Here is a 19,466-nt window from a genome sequence, read left to right as displayed (position 1 = left end):
ATCTAAGGGTCAATCAGATAAATATAAAAAACAGAAAAACAAAAAAACTACAAGTCTTGCCTGAAGCACATAGTGGGGGGAGCAAAGTACATGATTACAGTTAACTGTGGTCAGCGATGTAACAGAGCCAAACATAGGGGCCCAGGGAAGACCCTGGAAGAAACTGATTATGATACAGGGAATTCTTTTTGTTTCTTTTTCTTTTTCTTTTTTAATTATTTTTTTGTCTTTCAAATTTTTATTTAAATTCCAGTTCGTTAATATTCTGTGTAATATCAGCTTCAGGTGGAGACTTCAGTGATTCATTATTTAACATACAACCCCCACTGCTCATCTCAAGTGCCCTCCTTAATCCCCATTAGCCATCTAACCCACCTCCCCTCCAGCAAACCTGTTTGTTCTCCATAGTTAAGAGTCTGTTTCCCAGTTTGTTTCCAGGCCCCCACCCCGCCCCCCCACCACAGTCATCTGTTTTGTTTCCTAAACTCCAGAGACAAAGGAAACAAAAGGAAAAATGAACTAATGGGACTTAATCAAGATAAAAAAGCTTCTATACAGTAAAGGAAACAATCAACAAAAATAAGCAGTGACCTTCAGAATGTGAGAAGACATTTGCAAATGACATATCTGATATAGGGTTAGTATCCAAAAGATATGAAGAATTTATCAAACTCAACATACAAAAAACCAAAAATCCAGTTAAAAAAAGGGCAGAAGACATGAATAGACATTTTTCCAAAGAAGACATCCAGATGGCTAACAGACACATGAAAAGATGCTCAACATCAGGGAGATGCAAATCAAAACTACAATGAGATACCACCTCACACCAGTCAGAGAGGAAAAAAATAAAACAAGATGAAACTAGAGAGGGAGATAAACCATAAGAGACTCTTAATCATAGGAAACAAAACTGAGAGTTGTTGGAGGGGAGAGTCATGAAGGGATGGGGAAACTGGGTGAGGGACACTGGGGAGGGAACATGATGTAATCAGCACCGGGTGTTGTATCCAATCGATGAATCACTGACCTCTACCTCTGCAAGTAACAACATCGTATATATGAATTAATTGAATTTAAATAAAAAAATTTTTAAGACTGTGGTTTTTTATCGGAACTCACACAGCTCTATTCTGTTTTTTTATGGCATTCTCATTCCAAAGACACCTACTGCCATGAAGATCAAGCACAATTTAAAATGCGTTTCATTCAAATGACTTTCCCTAATGAAAGTGTGAGTTTTAAAAAAAGAAAAAGAAAGCATGAGTTTTAAATCTGTATTTCTCTTTCCATTATAGTTCTACTGAATGAATTGCCACAATTCTTAAACTGATTTTAAATAGAGGAAAGAAAAAGCAAAATTACACTTTTAAAAGAATAGGGTTATCTGATTCATCACTAACTGACTGAAAAATATTTATCAGGTACCACTGTATGCAGGGCAAATATCAAAAAGAAACATATAAGCAATACTCAAGTATAAAGATATTAAACGAGCAAAAAGCTAGGGTTCTTAAAGGCAGTCAAATGGAACTATTCATAAACTAGAAGCATTAAATATAGTTCTCACATTGTTTACTCTTTTTTTTAGGTTTATTGAGGTATAATTGACAAAACTGTAAGATATTTAAAGTGTTGATCATGGTGATTTGATACACATATACTTCGTGGAAGGATTCCCACTATCTAGTAAATTAACACATCTAATCACTTCAGGTATTTATCTCTTTTTTTGGTGAAAACATTTAAATTCAACTCTTTTAGTAAATTTTAATGATTTAATACAGTATTAACCAAGTACAGCCATTGTGTGACCTTACTCAACTTACAGCTGGAAGTTTGTACCCTTTTACCAACTTCTATTCCCTCTATGCTCCAATCCTCACAACTTTTCTCCTTGCTGTTTCTGATTTGACTCCATTTTTAAAGATTCCACATGTAAAGAATATCATGTCGTATGTTGTTTTACTTTCGTTGCTTGTAAGTTTATCTTCTCAAACATAGGGTAAAAGGCAACTCTACAATCTTAAATCATTAAGTGTATGTGATTAAGCCTCCAGTTGGAAAAGAATGAAAAAATTTTTCATTATTATGAAATTTTAATATGTTCTTTCATTATACCCAAATTATTTGTTTGTTTGCCAAAATAAGTCAGAAATTTGCTACATGACTGGGTTAAAGAGAAGCTAAGAACAACAGCTCTAGTTCAACTGATGATCTTTTCACACCTAAAAGAAAGCTGTATACATTCTGGTTGGAATAGAACGTGTTCTTTCTGCCTGGGAGCTGTTCTCTGTGTAATGGTACTCTGTGTACAGAAATGGTTCTCTGTATACAGAAGAGGAAAAGTAAAAGATGATATTTACCTTTTATTTCTCTTCCTTCTCACTTACCACAGAAAAAAACTGGCTCCACACTTTCTTAAGTTTGGAAATTACTTTTGCATTTGGATGGAAATTTGTATCTGGTCAGCCTTGATCTTGTCAGGTCAAAATAACATAATATTGCTATTTTGCCTAGCTGGCTTAAAATGAAACCATTCACTGTGATGCTTTGAGTTAACTGTGTGTTCAAACAACTGAGCCAGAAACTGTCTAAATGGTATTGACTTTTATACACCTGATGGCTTCAAAGTTAGTATGTCTCCTTTGCCACACCAAGACAATGAGCTCTATTATATCCAACTAAAGAATGGATTTTCAAGCTATTATCAATTTGCGGCAGTTACTCATGCAAAAATAGTTTTTTTAGTGTTATTTTCATTATTCTGGGCACTTTTTCCAAATCATACTCAATAAAATCATGCCAGGTCTTTGCCACCTGGAACATCATTAACTCTACAGACAATATCTTCTTCCTCTCCCATTTTGTTGAGTATTTGTAACCGAGAGATACTGCCCTTTGCAAAGGGTCAGTTTCAAAGCTGGGCAATAGCCCTGCCCCTTAATGGGAAGGTTTCCAGAGCTTTGTCAGTTCTCCCAAATTAGGTACTTGGAGAGGGTGGCTCTTTTAAGCTAACCTGACTATTTAACAACCTTCCTAAATGATGTGAAATATGTATTCTGAAAACAGGCTAGCAACTCCTGACAGCCACGAGGCTTGAGCAGATATCAAAAAACTTTCCCAGGGCCAAAGAGTATTTTTGACTTGCTGACCATAAAATCTCTGTTGCAACTCTGTAAATTCACCAAAAATCATTTAATTTATCCATTTAAAATGAATGAACTGTATGGTATGTAAATTATACCTCAATAAAGATGTTTAAAAAAAAAAAAGAATGAAGGTGGGCACGTGGGTGGCTCAGTAGGTTAGGCATCCAACTCTTGATTTTGGCACAGGTCATGATTTCAGGATCAGGAGATCAAGCCCCACATCCAGCTCCCCACTCAGCAGGGAGTCTCCCTGAGATTCTCTCTCCAACTCCCTCTGCCCCTCACCCTGTGCCCTCTCTTTCTCTCTCTCTAAAGTAAAAAATAAACCTTAAAAAAAAAAAGAATATAAGCAAAATAAAGACATTCAGAAATAAAAGAAAACTAAGAGAATTTGTTCCCCCAGACCTGCATTATAAGGTAAGTTAAAGTTTTTTCAGGCTGAAGGGAAATGAGTTCAAATGGAAACTCGGACCTCTAGAAAGGAATGAAGAACACTGGAAATGATAAACATCTAGATAAATATAAGAGACATTTTTTTTCTCTTAGTTTGTTTAAAATGTATGGCTATTTTTAGCAAAAATTTATAACATGATTTTGGGGGCTTTAAAACATGTTTGTGGCATATATATATTTATATATAAAGAAGGTAGAGCATAAAGAATGACAAATAAATAAATCAATTTAATTGTAAGATTTCTACAGAAGAAAGTTATCTACCTATGATGACTTAAAAGTTGTATAAGTAGACTATAAGAAAATTTTTTAAAGATTTTATTTATTTATTGAGAGAGAGAGAGAGAATACAGAGAGAGGGAAAAGCAGAACCCCTACCCCCGCCACTGAGCAGGGAGCCCATTGTGGGTATCAATCCCAGGACCCTGAGATCATGAACAGAGCTGAAAGCAAACTTAACTGACTAAACCACTCAGACACTCCATAGACTGTAAAAATTTTTAAATGTTTATTGTAATCTCACTAGAAATCTGATACAAAGCAGTAGAGCTAAAAAGCCAATAGATACATTAAAATGAAATTCTAAAAATTATTAAGATAAAGCAAGGCAGGAAAAGAATAAAGATATAAAAACAGAGGGAATTAACAGAAAAAATGAGTAAAATGGTATACCCAAATTGAATCATATCAATAATTCCATTAAATATTAACTAACGAAGTTCTCCAACTAAAAGGTAGAGATTATCATAAGGGATAAGAAAGCAAGATCCAACCATACGCTGCCCATAAGAGATGCATTTTAAGTATAAAGACTCAAATAGATTGAAAACAAATGAAGGAAAAATATGTATCACACAGTCAGCGTAAGACTGGAATGATCATACTGATATTAGATTAAGTGGACATAAAAAAAGAAAAGTATTACCAGAGATAAACAAAAATGTTTCACACTAATAAAAGTGGCAATTCATCAGGGAGACATAACAACCATAAACATACACAACTAACAAAGTTTTAAAATACATGAAGCAAAATCTGACAGCAGCAACAGAATGATTCTATAGATTTAATAGCCCTCTCTCAGCAATTGATAGAACTAAGCACAATGTCATTCAAGACATAGATAATCTGACACTATCAACCACCTTATCTTAACTGATATCTGTTGAATGCTATGTCAAGGGCACCTGGTGGCTCAGTGGATTGGGCATCTGCCTTCAGCTTAGGTCATTCTGGGTGTCCTGGGATCGAGCCCCACTCAGGCTCCCTGCTCGGCAGGGGAGTCTGCTTCTCCCTCTCCCTCTGCCGTTCCCCCTGCTCATTCTCTCTCACTCTCTCAAATAAATAAAAATGGAAAAGCAAAAAAAAAAAAAAAAAAGAAAAAGCAAGCAAGCAAGCTGTATCAAATAACCACAGAATACACCAACACGCACTACTTATGGGCACCGGGTGGGTCAGGCCATTAAGTGCTTGCCTTTGGCTCAGGTCATGATCCTAGGGTCCCGGGATGAGTTCAGCGTTGGGTTCCCTGCTTTTCCTTCTCCAGCCTGCTCCTGCTCTCTCTCACTATCTCTGTCTCTTTCTCTCTGTCTCTAATAAATAAATCAATCTTTAAAACGAACAAACAAACAAAAATGCACTTCATCCTGGGTCATAACATAAATCCCAATCAACTGCAAACAACTGAAATCACACAGATATATTCAGACACACATACACGTTCATCTTCACACATTCTCTCTAGGCTTGTCCCTGACCCCCTTCAAGCATCTGTTAATAGTGATACAGGATACTGGTCCTTGGTAGAGATGAGGCTGCAGGTCAATCAGATTATATAGATAATCTACTGGGCCAAACCAATCACTGAGGACAAATATAAAAACTTTGAATAAGTGGTTTCTCTAAGCAGTATGCTATAAATTTCTATTAAATCTTAATCACCCCTCAAATGAGGCTATGGAGAAAATAAAAGAACACTCTCCCAAAGTTCTAATGTAGCATCCACTCTTTCACAGAATTTCTAATGGAAGGCTAAAGTAATCATCCAACAAAGCTGCCTCACGAAAATGCTCCTCCAATCAGTATAACACAGTAACCTGGTAGGTGAGGCCGTCCCAGGCTTCTCTCAACTGTAACTGATCTTCATCCAGCTCATCCAGATTCCTTTTTACTGGCAGGATATCCAAAAAGGGCTTTTTCTCTTCATTGAATGACTCCAAAAAGGACAGCAGACTCTACAATCGGAAGAATATTTTAAAGACAGAAATTTTTTATCAATTTCTGAAATGTAATCTGCTATTTTTTTTTTTAAAGATTTTATTTATTTATTTGACAGAGAGAAATCACAAGTAGGCAGAGAGCCAGGCAGAGAGAGAGAGAGAGGAGGAAGCAGGCTCCCTGCCGAGCAGAGAGCCCGATGCGGGACTCGATCCCAGGACCCTGAGATCATGACCTGAGCCGAAGGCAGCGGCTTAACCCACTGAGCCACCCAGGCGCCCCTGTAATCTGCTATTTTAAGGTCTGTAACTGTAGGTCACATTTAAATGGATCCTCTCACTGCTCTGGTGTCTTTCATCAGTGCAACCCGATCACCTGAGTGCTGTCACAGTAACGAAAGGTCCCAGCTTGTGTCTGGTGTCAGTACTGCTGGATTTCTACTGGAAGTGGTTGGCTAGGTCACCCAGCTCAACAGGATGACTCCTGAGGCCATATGGAGAATGTGAGTTGGTATGTCCTCCCCAAACATGGATTCACGACAAAATAAGGATGAGTGGAAGAGAAAACTATACAGAAGCAGCGATCACGTGTCAACATGTCTCTGATTAACTGCATGTAAGCCAGCGCTGCCCAAGTCAAAGGACCTTAGAAAATACTCTGTCCCTGCCTGCAAAAATTTAATAAATAAAGCTGTCCTTGGTTCAGATTTGTGCGAAATGTTAGTGCTGAAGAGTCATCAACTCCAGAAATAGTATTTCAAACATTATTCATCATAATTGGCAGCATTTTAAGTTGGCGTGCCTGGCTAGCTCAGTTGGGAGAGTATGCCACTCTTGATCTTGATCTTGGGGTCATGAGTTCGAGACCCATGTTTGGAGTAGAGCTTACTTTTAAAAACAAACAAACAAACAAATAAATAAAAAAGATTAAGTTTTACGAGCCAACCAAGAGATAATTATTGTAATTCTGATTATGAATAACTTCATACAGCCTTTTATTTAAGAAACTTGCATCTGTGGTACATTACTAAATCAACGACATTATGTGAGAGCAACGTACTTCCAGGGGACGCTTAGCACCTCGTCAGTAAAAAACATCAGGCCAAGGGTGCCTGAGTGGCTCAGTTGGTTAAGCATTTGCCTTTGGCTTAGGTCATGATCCCCAGGCTCTGGGATCAAGCCCCCAAAGTTGGGGTCCGTGGTCAGCAGGGAGTCTACTTGTCTCTCTCCCTCTGCCTCTGCCCCTCCCCGTGCTTGTGCTAGCTTTCTCTCTCTCTCCCTAATAAATAAATAAAATCTTAAAAAAAAAAAAAAAACCACATCAGGCCAGAACAAAGATAGGAGCACAGAGGCTGAAGCAGCTCAGATGAAAGGAATATGAGAGCATCCTGTCCCTTTCTTCCCTGATGCCTCTAAACCCACAAGGATGCTGTCGCCAGCAAGTTGCACCCCCCGATCCATGGCAGGATCGGAAAAGCTGGCTTCATCTGACTCCCTCAGACAGGGAAGCCAAGCTCAGAGGGCCTCTCATGCGTACGAGTCTGTCTGCTTTATTCAGGATGGAGGACTGGTGGGGGGCAGAGCTGCAGAGTCGGGAGGTTCTGAGGATCATAGCGGAAGAATCCTCACCTGGGCTCCTACTAGTCTCTTTCAAGATGGTACTGGGAAAAACCGCCTAACCTGGAGAAGCCCAGGACGCAAAGAGAGCCAGGCTTCCAAGCCAGACTTCACTCAAATCCCACCTCTGCCTCTCAGTAGCTATGTGACCTCAGACACGTCGCTTGATGCCTCTAAGACTTGTCTTCATCTGTAAAACTGGAAGAGCAATCCCACACTCAGAGTAAAATGCTGATCAGCAAGGCGCCTGGTATAGAGCGCTTGTTCAAATGCGGGGACAATTAACAGGCGTCATTTTTCCTCAAAGGACACCCTGACTGAGGCCCTGTCTTGTGATAATTCGGGGCTGGCTTCACTTCTGATTTCCTGATCTTTTTTCATTCAGTCCCGACTGGGGACTGGCAGACTTACTGCAAGAGGGAAGATTGTACATGTCCTAGGTTTGAGGGTCCAATGGCATCTGTGGCGACACTTGACTCTGCCTAAGCAACGTGCAAAGCAGCCGCGAGCAGTACCTGAGCGGGTGTGGCTCTCTTCCAGGAACACTGGATCGCAAAACCCCTGTGATGGGACCCACAAAAACAGTTTGCCACACCCTGCTCTAAAAGCTTGCTGTTCAAAGGACCCACATGACCAGGCATCAGCACCTTGCTGGAAAGGTAGAGACCCAGGCCCCACGCCGGAACTACTCCGTTAGAATCCACACTCGATTTAACAAGACTGTGCAGGTCATTCACACGCACGTCAGAGTTTGAGAGGCATTGTCTCAGAACTCAATGCTAAAACTCAAAGTCTGGTTAGTGTTTAAATAATTACCCTGAAGAGGTTTTTTCCAAAAACATTCTACTCTTCCTTAACAGTAAGCTACAAATAAATTGCTGTTTAAAGTCATACTTACTTCATACTTTTTAGAGTAGGTCTCATTTTCTGAGTCCTTTAGGGCTTTCTGTAGTTTTTTCTCTTGTAGAGTTAACCAGATGACAGCATCTTTCATCTTGCCCTAAAATTCACACACACACATTTAAAAAACTACCCTGAATAGACTTGGAGATTTTTTTTTAATCATAAAATTAACAACTTCAAACATCAGTGAAATAATGCAATCATTACACACCAGTGACTCACGGTGGCAAAGAAGAATTTTGCTTGTGCACATAACACCTTGAATTTTTTTAAATGGATTGAAACTAGCACCTGAATATAACGTGCTAAAGAGACAGGGCAAGCAAGCCCTTATTTATTTATTTATTCATTCATTCATTCATTCATTCATTCATTATTTTTGGCTTATCCATTTTCATTATTCCTCAATTTTAGAGAACATTATTCTAAATTACTCATTTATAGTAGGCCTTTCAAAACACTGCTTCCCAATACACCTAAATACAGGTTAATTCAAGCACTATTTACACCCAAATACATGGACATCAAAAATATCTTGAGCATTTTAAAGACCCTAAAAATAACGCTGCCAACGGTTTGGGTTCGGCTGTCCTGTGAATGTGAGCAACAACTATTTTTTCTTAGACTCTCTCTGGTCTACATTTGAAAGCAAAATTTACTGCCAGAGGATAAAGCCAAGGACGTTACATCTTATTTCCATTCTCCTTTAACCTTCATTTAAGCTTCTCTTTCTATTAAGCAGGAGTGTTTTTGATATACTTTTGCATCTGATTTCATGGACAGCTGAATTTTTCACGTTATTTTTTAATAAGAAAGTTAATTAGAAAAGAGTAGCTCCCCAGCAGGTCAGAAATAAGTGAACTGAATTATACGCCTGCATCCCAGCTTGAGTTTCTGTTCCAGAGTCAGCAACAATCTGGCAGTGGGGCCTCAAATGTAACAGTTGGAAAAACACAGGCCTCAATTTGTCACATAAAATGTGACAATACGACTGCATGTAAACACGTCTGAGGAAGTAGTTTAAATAAAGATTAAAATAATATTCAAAACCACTTTAAATTCACAGCACTCATTTACCTCCACAGCGACAGAATAAATGTTTATTTGCATCTCACTGATTTTTATGAAATTTGCACCCAAAACATTTTGCGAACCTAGCTGGAAGTCAAAGGAAAAAAATGCAATAATCAAATGGCGAGCTGAGAGTGATTCAAGCACACCTCAACAGACAACAATGAAGAGTAGAACACACTGCTTCCGTTTTTCATAAATTACACAATCCCAGTTCTATGTAGTCAAAGAACAGGTAAAATGGAAATGTGCTAAAATAGCTTGCCATGATGGTTGCACAACTATGTAAATATACCAAAACCCACTGAATTGTAAACTTTAAATGGTTTAATTTTATGGCATGTGAATTATATCCCAAAAAAACTTAAAATTCAAACAGACAAAAATTAGAATTTTTTAAAAGCCTGCTAAACTTAATTTGTCTTCTAGAGTACCTATGTAAAAGTTATTTTAGATAATTCAGCAAAGTTTCATTAGTTACCACTTTTACCTTAAAATTTTTATTAAAACAGGCAACACTAATCCACAGTGAAAGAAATTAGAATACTGGTTGCCCAGGGTGGGGGGTACGGATGAGGAAGAGGCACAGTGGAACATTCTAGGTAGCAGAAATGTGTTACATCATGACTGCTGCATGGTTAACACGGGTGTAGGTATTTGTAAAAACTCACAGAACTGCACTTTTAAGCTCTACATGCAAATTACACCTTAATTTTAAAAATTAAGCCACTAGTAGGGTACAACAAAAACGTGGTTGAGTCATACTTCTAAGGAAGGATGTACCTGAGCTTTATCTCTAGTCTCTGCTGCATCCTTCGAATACCGCAGAAATTGAGCCACGTAGGTCATGATGGACTTTTCGTCAGGATTAACAACATCCACATCTGGAAGAGATGCCACACTGTTTATCAGCTATAACTGTGACTTACTGTAATTCCTACACAAAACAGGCTAGACCATAAGACAGTCTTGAAATGAACCGAAGGAGTTAAGCAGCCATGCAGTCTGGTCAGCGGCCCTTGCTCCAAGTCTGTGCAGTGGCTCAGAGCTTAGATCCAGAGTCAAACAAGGCTGAGTTGAATCTTGCCAATAGTATGTGCACAGCCTCAATTTCCACCTTGCATGCTATCTGGATAAGGGCAAGAGTAGTCAGGGAGGGCAGAAAGGAGAAAATACAGCCTTCCTCCTTCCAGAGACACGATACGGAAACTCCTCCAGGAGAGGAAAAGGAACATACAGCAACTGGAATCCATTCCTATCACTTGGGTCTCAGCAAGTGTGCAGTAAAGCATTTCCAAAAGCATATGTTGGGATCCCTGGGGTGGCTCAGTTGTTTAAGCGTCTGCCTTTGGCTCAGGTCATGATCCCAGGGTCCTGGGATTGAGTCTTGTGTCGGACTCCTTGCTCAGCAGGCAGCCTGCTTCTCCCTCTCTCTTTCCCTTTCCCTGTCACTTCTCCTGCTTGTGCACTGTCTCTGACGAACAAAAGCGTATGTTGTACAGCAGACTTACTCAAGACATCCACAAGATTTTATTTGTTCATTTGTGGAACAAATACATTTACTGAGAGCCTTTTCTGGGCCAGTCCTTGTGGTACATTAACAAAGTCCATGGTAAGATAAATCAGACAATGCTGAGTTAAACAAAGTAAAAATATTATAAATCCCTTAAATGCAGAACTTCTCCAGATATCTAATAAATCAGATAGATCACAAAATCACAAGAAAGTGATCAACACACTACAGACAAAATGAGCACATAATTTGGGGATGTCTTTCAGTATGCTGTCCAAACAACCAGGAGGATATTGAAAAGAAAAGCTTCAGTGTTTATTTATTAAATCAGTTAAAATAAATTAATCAAATATTTATAGAGCACTCACAAATGTGAGCTCACAAGCAAGATAGGTAACGCTGAGTTCATGCCCTGGGGGGCCATATGTTTCATCACTGTATTCATTCAACAAGGGGATGCTAGACACTTTGAGTACATGTCGGATGCTTTAAGACATTATCTGCCCTGACTGGAGCTTACTGTTAGGAGAAAAACAAACAGCAAACAAATATAAGACACCATGGATGCTTTAGCAAATGTGTTTACTGAGCTCCATGACAGTTCTAATAGGCTGAGGGAGAACATGAATCTAATCCACACAAATAATAAAATTCAAGACAGTAAACATACAAAAGGTATCAATAACAAGGTGTGAATGGAGTTTCAATAAGGAAGCATCCCTAAGAACTGAGTCACTCTTTAACTGAAAAAATATATAAGTAGAAAAGTAAAGGTATGGGACACCTGGGTGCCTCAGTCGGTTATGCATCTGCCTTGGGCCTAGGTCATGCTCCCAGGGTCCTGGGATCAAGTCCCGCATCCAGCTCCTGGCTTAGCAGGGAGCCTGCTTCTCCCTCTGCCTGCTGCTCCCCCTGCTTGTGCGCTCTCTCTCTCTCTCTCTCTCTCTCACAAATAAAATCTTTTTTTACAAAGTATATCAAGAGATACCTGAAATAATTAGACTGACTTAACTACATGTTTCTTTTTCAAAACTTTATTGTATATGAAGCTATACATTGTGATTAAATGTCTTAACTGTCAAAAGATAACTCTCTTATTTAAATATGACAACAATATTTGGTTTGCATAAATAATCACGATGTACCTCACATTTCAAGTTATTATTTAAGCCACTTAAAATGAATTATAGGCAATCATTTATAAGTACAAATTTGCCCTTTTTTATATTGTCTATTAAATTATTTGTCTAGTTATTTTCACATACTGAACTAGAGAAAATATTTTATACTAATAAAGATAGAGAATCACAGTAGGAGAAAAGCATGAAAGAAAGAAAGGGAAGGAAGAAAAGGAAGGAAGAAAGGAACGAAGTAATCAGAAAAGGGGATAGAACAAAATATACGGAAAAACAAGGACAAAAGGTAATGAAAAGCCAAAAAGTAAAGAGAAAAGACAATGAAAGGAAGAAAAGGAAAGAAAGAAAAACAACAAGGAGAGGAAAGTTAACAAGAATTAATAACAAGCCGAAACTAATATAATGACAAACCTAACAAAAATTTGGAATCATCAGGCTGTTAAGTTACAAGTATCGCCTAATTCAATGAGGTCCAAGAAGGCTAAGAACCAATAACGAGCACAGTTCACTCCAAGTAGCTACCAGATCTTAGCCTTCTCAGGCCATTCTCCAACCAGCAGTTGGCTGGAGAGAGGGCTGAACCCGAGCCTGAGGCATCCTAAAGGCCTGAAAATAAGGATGGGCTCAAAACAACAAAGAAACACCACAAGGGTGGGGTATGTCAAAGGAGCACAGGAGCTAGCTGAGAGAGCTCCCAGGGGCTAAAAAACATTGAGCTTAAAAAATCTTTCTTAATTTGAGAAATAAAGTAATATTGGATTACAACCCAAAGTATAAAATAAAATGTCCATAAGCCCATACTGATATAAATCAATGGCTGGATAAATGAATAAATGCAGGAGAGAACAGACATAGTTCAGGCAAAAGAACTGTAAATAATTTATGTAGGTAAGGGAGGCTGAGGTACTCTCCTTGGTGTGGGCTATGCAGCGTGACTTCCCTCCAAAGCGGACAACACAGGAAGAGGGAAACAAAAACTAGCTTCACAAGGAAGAAAGCTGACAACCACTACCTCAGCCAGGTCATCAAGGTGAATATCACCAGTGATACAATGCTGACGGCATGTTCCTCTCATATGCTGTGGTAAGAATGGTACTTTACCTCTGGGGTCTTCCTCCAAAGAACCCATAACCCCAGTCTAAAATGAGAAAAGACGTAACACAAATTCCAGGAAAGGGGTACTCTACGATAGACAGGACCAGGAATCCCCAAAACTGTCAGGCCATCAAAACAAAACGCTCTAAGAAACTGGCATGGTCAACAGCAGCCCAAAAAGCCAAGAAAACTAAATGTAAGGTAGAATACTGGATGGAATCCTGAAAAGAAAAAGAGCATCAGGGAAAAACTAAAGAAATGTGAATAAAGCATAAACATATATCAACGTTGATTCATTAGTAACAAATGTAATGCACTAATATGTCAACAATAGGGAAAAACTCCATGGGAACTTACTAAATCTGCTTCCCAATTTCTCTGTAAACCTAAAACTGTTCTAAAACATAAAGTCTGTTAAAACAAAAGGAATGGGGCGCCTGGGTGGCTCAGTGGGTTAAGCCGCTGCCTTCGGCTCAGGTCATGATCTCAGGGTCCTGGAATCGAGTCCCGCATCGGGCTCTCTGCTCAGCAGGGAGCCTGCTTCCCTTCCTCTCTCTCTCTGCCTGCCTCTCCGTCTACTTGTGATTTCTCTCTGTCAAATAAATAAATAAAATCTTAAAAAAAAAAAAAAAAAGGAATGATATTCTGATAAATGCTGCACACAGAAAAGCTTTGAAAAGATCATGCTAAGGTAAACAAGCCAGTCACAAAAGACTACATTTAGGAGAAATGTTCAGACTTGGCAAATCTATAGAAAGACAAAGAATTAGTGGTTGCCAGGGCTCTGTGAGTGACTGTGTGTGTGTTAGAGGTTGAGAGAGGTGGGGAGAAATAGGAATGGGTTGCTAATGGGATGGGATTTATTTTTGGAATGAAGCAAAGGTTCTAATACTAATCATGATGATGGTTGCAAAATTTTACCTATATACTAAAAAACTATTGAATTGTACACTTAAATGAGTAAATTGCATGGTATGTAAATCACATCACAATAAAGCTGTATAAAAGCAAAAAAAAGTTAAGTGACAAAGCCACATTCACTTAGTGGTATGTTGGAGCCAGAAGGCTCAACTTGAGAGCAGATTATTAAATTTTCAGCACTTTTATAAGCTGGTTGTTAAACACAGCCAGCATTAAAAATTAAATTGTATAAACGCACAACCAAAAAAATATTTTAGGGGTGCCTGGGTGGTTCAGATGGTTAACTGTTTGCTTTCAACTCAGGTCATGATCCCAGGGTCCTGGGATGAAGCCTCATGTCGGGGCTCAGCGGGGAGCCTGATTCTCCCTCTCCTCCCCTCTTGCTGATGCCCTCTTTCACTATCTCTGTCACTATCTCTCTTTCTCTCAAATAAATAAAATCTTTAAAAAATATATATGTCTATGGGGCACCTGGGTGGCTCAGTCGTTAAGCGTCTGCCTTTGACACAGGTAATGATCCCAGGGTCGTGAGATCAAGCCCCGCATTGGGCTCCCTGTTCCGTGGGAAACCTGCTTCTCCCTCTCCCACTCCCCCTGCTTGTGTTCCCTCTCTCGCTGCGTCTTTCTCTGTCAGATAAATAAAATCTTTTTTTAAAAATGTAAAAAAAAAAAATCTATATATTAAAATAAAGATAATAGATACTCAAAACTCACCACTTCCCAACTATTTTACTACATTTTACTATTACCTATGCTCTTGTGGTTATCTCTACTGTACCTGTGTGACAGAAAAAAATAACATGTAACGTTGTGTTAACGTTGCGTATCTTTTCCCTACAGTGACTTCTCACTGGAATCAGCCATGGTGGTAGCATTCAAACCACACACACACACAACACACACACACAGAGACCAGCAAATAAGGGCTTGATTTTTTGTTTTGTTGATTATGAAGAAAGGGATAGAGAAAATGTTAATAATATAGGTTAAACTTAGAAGTCTGACCCGTTTAGAGCTGTTAAGTTGCACATGGCACAAAAAAAGTGAGGAAATATTCTTCCATGACTAGATTTGACAAAAAACTCATTCATGTTGTTGAAGAACAAATGAAGTTGTGACAGACTTCTCTGCTGTCACACTTACTCGTGACCATAAGGAAATTATCCACCAGCATTCATGTCAGAACTCTGCATGTCCAGCAGCTGTTTCCAGAAGTTGGCTACAGATGGTAGCAGGAATTTGGCGAAAATCAACAAAAGCATTTTGGGGCTACATGCAATTTATAATAAAGTATAGCATATATTTGTTTTATTATTATTGAAACTATGTGCTGTATGTGCTCTGTATTAGTACTATTTGTAATAGACCTGGGTGTGTGTGCACACACACACACACACACACATTATTTTGGAGAGCCAGTCACACATTACTTACACCTCTATTACTCTGGTTATAGAGCTGAGACTAGAATTTGTATCTCTTAATCTGTTAGCTCATTTTAATCTTCATTAATCCTACATACCTCTTTTATGACCTTACTAGGACTTTTAATAAGCTTTGGTAAATTAAGAAACAACCCAATCCAAAGTAAAGTCCTTTTCCAAAGAAGTAAACCACTTTAATCTTAATTTCATGAAGTTAACATAATTATATCTTCGAATATAACCAGTATTTAGAATTTTTACAGTCATTGTTCACGGTCGATCTAACACGATGTATCGAACATAATAATGGCAAAGTGGAGTCAGCCATAGAGGGAGAAACAGAAAAGGCAGTTTCTAACCTCATGGAAGTTCAGCTTTACTAAGGGGGAGGGAGTGCAGAGAGGAAATACGTTCGCTCAAAGAACGGATTTACTCGAGAGATTTTAGAACAGAATAAAAGAATCAAGGGAACACAGTATAGAGCATAATGAAAGAAAATTAAGATGAAAGCTCAAATTATTTCCAGTAACAGCACTCTTTCCTTTCAGCTGTCATGTCATCCCTGCAATTACGGAGGTTAACAAATTGGTAGGAATTCTTAATTTCATGAAATTTAATAGAGTTTCAGTTGAACCCTTCAGGACTAAAATACAATGCCGTTTTGTTCATTTATCTGCAGTACCGTTTTCAAGCAAACTTCCCACTGGACATTGTTTTGAAAAGAAAGAAGTTTCTTTACCTTCTGGTTCTAGCATTTTGGGGATTTTAAATTCTCGTTCCGCAATTCTGAAGGCCTCGTTCAGATTGTCTTTGTTGGATCGTTGCTTCACACTCTTCATGTCAATTAGGTCTGGTCGCAAGGCATGAATGACGGCCAAAAAAGCCATCCCATTTCTCCAGCTTGACTTAAAATCTGTCACACTGACAGACTCACACCTATCACCACAGGATAAAAACATGATAAATACTATTTAAAAGAATTTACCAAAGCACATCTACTACATTCAATGGTAATCAAATTTCAGGGAATCAAATAAATCATATAATCATTCTAGGAAAACATTTTCTTTTAATCTGGTAGTCAGATGAAAGTAACATGCCAAGTTTGATACCACAGGACATCGGTTCTCAAAGTGTGACTCTGGGACAAGCGGCATCAGCATCACCTGGGCTGCAAGGGCTAGAAACACAAATCCTCAGGCCCAACCCCAAATATACCGCATCAAACTCTGGAGGTAGATTGGAGATCTGTGTCTTTTTTTTTTTTTTTTTTAAGGATTTTATTTATTTACTTGAGAGAGAGAGAGAGAGTGAGTGAAAGAGAGAGAATGCACATGAGTCAGGGGAGGAGCAGAGAAGCAGACTCCCCGCTGAGGAAGGAGCCTGACACGGGACTCGTCCCAGGACCCTGGGATCATGACCTGAACCGAAGGCACACACTTAACTGACTGAGCTACCCAGGTGTCCAAGAGATCTGTGTCTTTGAAAGCCCTCCACAAGACCATACTCACTGAAGTTTAACACTCTCTCTACACTCTCTCTACTCAACAGTCCGTTGGCTCAAGACTGACTTTAGACCCCCGCATGGAGTTATGTTCCTTTCTCCAGAGGAAACAATCTTCTTTCTCATGATAGCAAATTAACTGATAGTCTGCGGCACACCAACGGCCAGCAGTTCACTGAATAGGCCTTGCCACTCCTCTGCTTAAAACCAGTCATGGCAGATGAATAGATCAACAAAATGAGGTATATGTACATAAACAAATATTATTCAGCCCTAAATAGGAAGGACAGCCTGATATATTTTACAACACGGATGAACCCTGAAGATGTTAAGCAGAGTGAAAAAAGTCAGTCACCAAGGGGCAAATCCCATATGACACCATTCATTCATTTAAGGTACCTACAGTAGTGAATTCACAAAGAAAGTAGACCACTGGCTACCAGGAGCTGGGGGAGGGGAGAATGGGGGGAATTTTAAGGTTTACCAGATGAAAAAAGTTCTGGAGACAGTGGTGATGGTTATATAATAACATAAAAGCACTTGGTGCCGCCCAAATGTACACTTAAAAATGATTAAAATGGGGGCGCCTGGGTGGCTCAGTGGGTTAAGCCACTGCCTTCGGCTCAGGTCATGATCTCAGGGTCCTGGGATCGAGTCCCGCATCGGGCTCTCTGCTCAGCAGGGAGCCTGCTTCCTCCTCTCTCTCTCTCTCTCTCTGCCTGCCTCTCTGCCTACTTGTGATCTCTCTCTGTCAAATAAATAAATAAAATCTTAAAAAAAAATGATTAAAATGGTAAATTTTATGTAGGTACCTTTTACTTGTCAGAATAACACTTCTCACTCAAGGCCTACCATGATCTGGCCCCTGCCTCTCCCACTCCCCCTCTGAGATCTCACCACCACCCTGGCTTTGTTCCTCTTTCTCAACACCATGCTCCTTGTAATCCTTCTTTGTGGATGCTCTTTTTCCTAGATCTTTATACACCTGAAGCCTTCTCCTTGAGGCCTCAGCTCAAAGGGCTCCTCCTCAGAAAGGCGCTTCATGACCGCCTCAGAGAAAGGCCACCCTCATTGGCCACCCTTGACATTCTCAATCATCCTAAGTCCTTCCTGGCCTTATTTCCAACTGTGGTTATTTTATCGATCCATCCGCTACGGGCACAAACCTCTGGAGAGCAACGGCCTTGTCTTTCTTGTCTATCACAGTAGAATCATCCCCAACCAGTGTTTAGCATATAAAGGTGCTTAATATAAATATTTCAAATCCATCACTAATCTGTATTTGATGAGGGATCAGTGTCTTATAAGAGTATAGTTGCGTACAAAGTGTGGGAACTATTCTAGCACAACCATAGTGTCCTTTTTTTTTTTTTTTAAGATTTTTTGTTGTTGTTGTTAGAGAGAGAGAGATACAGAGCACAAGCACAGGCAGACAGAGTGGCAGGCTAGAGGCAGAGGGAGAAGCAGGCTCCCTGCCGAGCAAGGAGCCCGATGTGGGACTCAATCCCAGGACCCTGGGCCTGAGCCTAAGGCAGCCGCTTAACCAACTGAGCCACCCAGGCATCCCCCATAGCGTCCTTTAATATCTCATTAAAAAACACAAGGAAATTCAGCAGACGAATTTGAGGTATGAATCAAATGATTAAAACCACTGGAGAGGGGCCCTGCATGGCTCAGTTAGCAGCTGCCTATGGCTCAGGTCATGATCTCAGGATCCTGGGTTCAAGCCCCACATGGGGCTGCCTCCCTGATGAGCAGGGACCCTGCTTCTCCCTCTCCTCCCCACTTGTGCTCTCTCCCACTATCTCTCTCTCTCTCTCTCTCAAATAAATAAATGAAAACTTTTTTTAAAAGGTGGGGGAGGTTGGGCACCTGGGTGGTTCAGTGGGTTAAGCTGCTGCCTTCAGCTCCGGTCATGATCTCAGGGTCCTGTGATGGAGTCCCGAATCAGCCTCTCTGCTCAGCAGGGAGTCTGCTTCCCCCTCTCTCTGCCTGCCTCTCTGTCTACTGTGATCTCTCTCTGTCAAATAAATAAATACAATCTTTTTTAAAAAAATTAAAAAAAAAAAAAAAAAAGGTGGGGGAGGAACGCCTGGGTGACTCAGTGGGTTAAAGCCTCTGTCTTCAGCTCAGGTCATGATCCCAGGTCCTGGGATCGAGCCCTGCAACAGGCTTTCTGCTCAGCAGGGAGCCTGCCTCTCCTGTCGCTCTCTGCCTGCCTCTCTGCCTACTTGTGATCTCTGTCTGTCAAAAAAATAAATAAAATCTTTAAAAATAATAATAAAATAAAAATAAAAATTTAAAGAAAATGGGTAGGAGGCACCTGGGTGGCTCAGTGGGGTAAGCCTCGGCCTTCAGCTCAGTTCATGATCCCAGGGTCCTGGGATCAAGCCCCGCATCGGGCTCTCTGCTCGGCAGGGAGCCTGCTTCCCCCTCTCTCTCTGCCTGCCTCTCCGTCTAC

The 19,466-nt window shown here is 39.8% G+C and overlaps 1 protein-coding gene across 12 annotated transcripts in view; it reads right to left on the bottom strand.

Moving 5' to 3' along the window:
* Nucleotides 1–19,466, bottom strand: part of SYNE2 (spectrin repeat containing nuclear envelope protein 2) — a 331,267-nt gene that overhangs the window by 221,785 nt on the left and 90,016 nt on the right. For all 12 annotated transcript variants that reach the window (XM_059373366.1, XM_059373365.1, XM_059373360.1 and 9 more), the window contains exons 8-11: nt 16,241–16,437; nt 10,196–10,296; nt 8,337–8,438; nt 5,702–5,839 (exon numbers count right to left, since the gene is read on the bottom strand). In XM_059373366.1, the coding sequence (XP_059229349.1) occupies nt 5,702–5,839; nt 8,337–8,438; nt 10,196–10,296; nt 16,241–16,437 (538 nt within the window). The remainder of the gene's footprint in view (nt 1–5,701; nt 5,840–8,336; nt 8,439–10,195; nt 10,297–16,240; nt 16,438–19,466) is intronic.

The sequence above is a fragment of the Mustela nigripes genome, chromosome 13, assembly GCF_022355385.1.
Source record: "Mustela nigripes isolate SB6536 chromosome 13, MUSNIG.SB6536, whole genome shotgun sequence".
Taxonomy (NCBI): domain Eukaryota; kingdom Metazoa; phylum Chordata; class Mammalia; order Carnivora; family Mustelidae; genus Mustela; species Mustela nigripes.
Note: the sequence above shows the minus strand (reverse complement) of the source record. Positions and strands in the feature narration are given on the sequence as shown.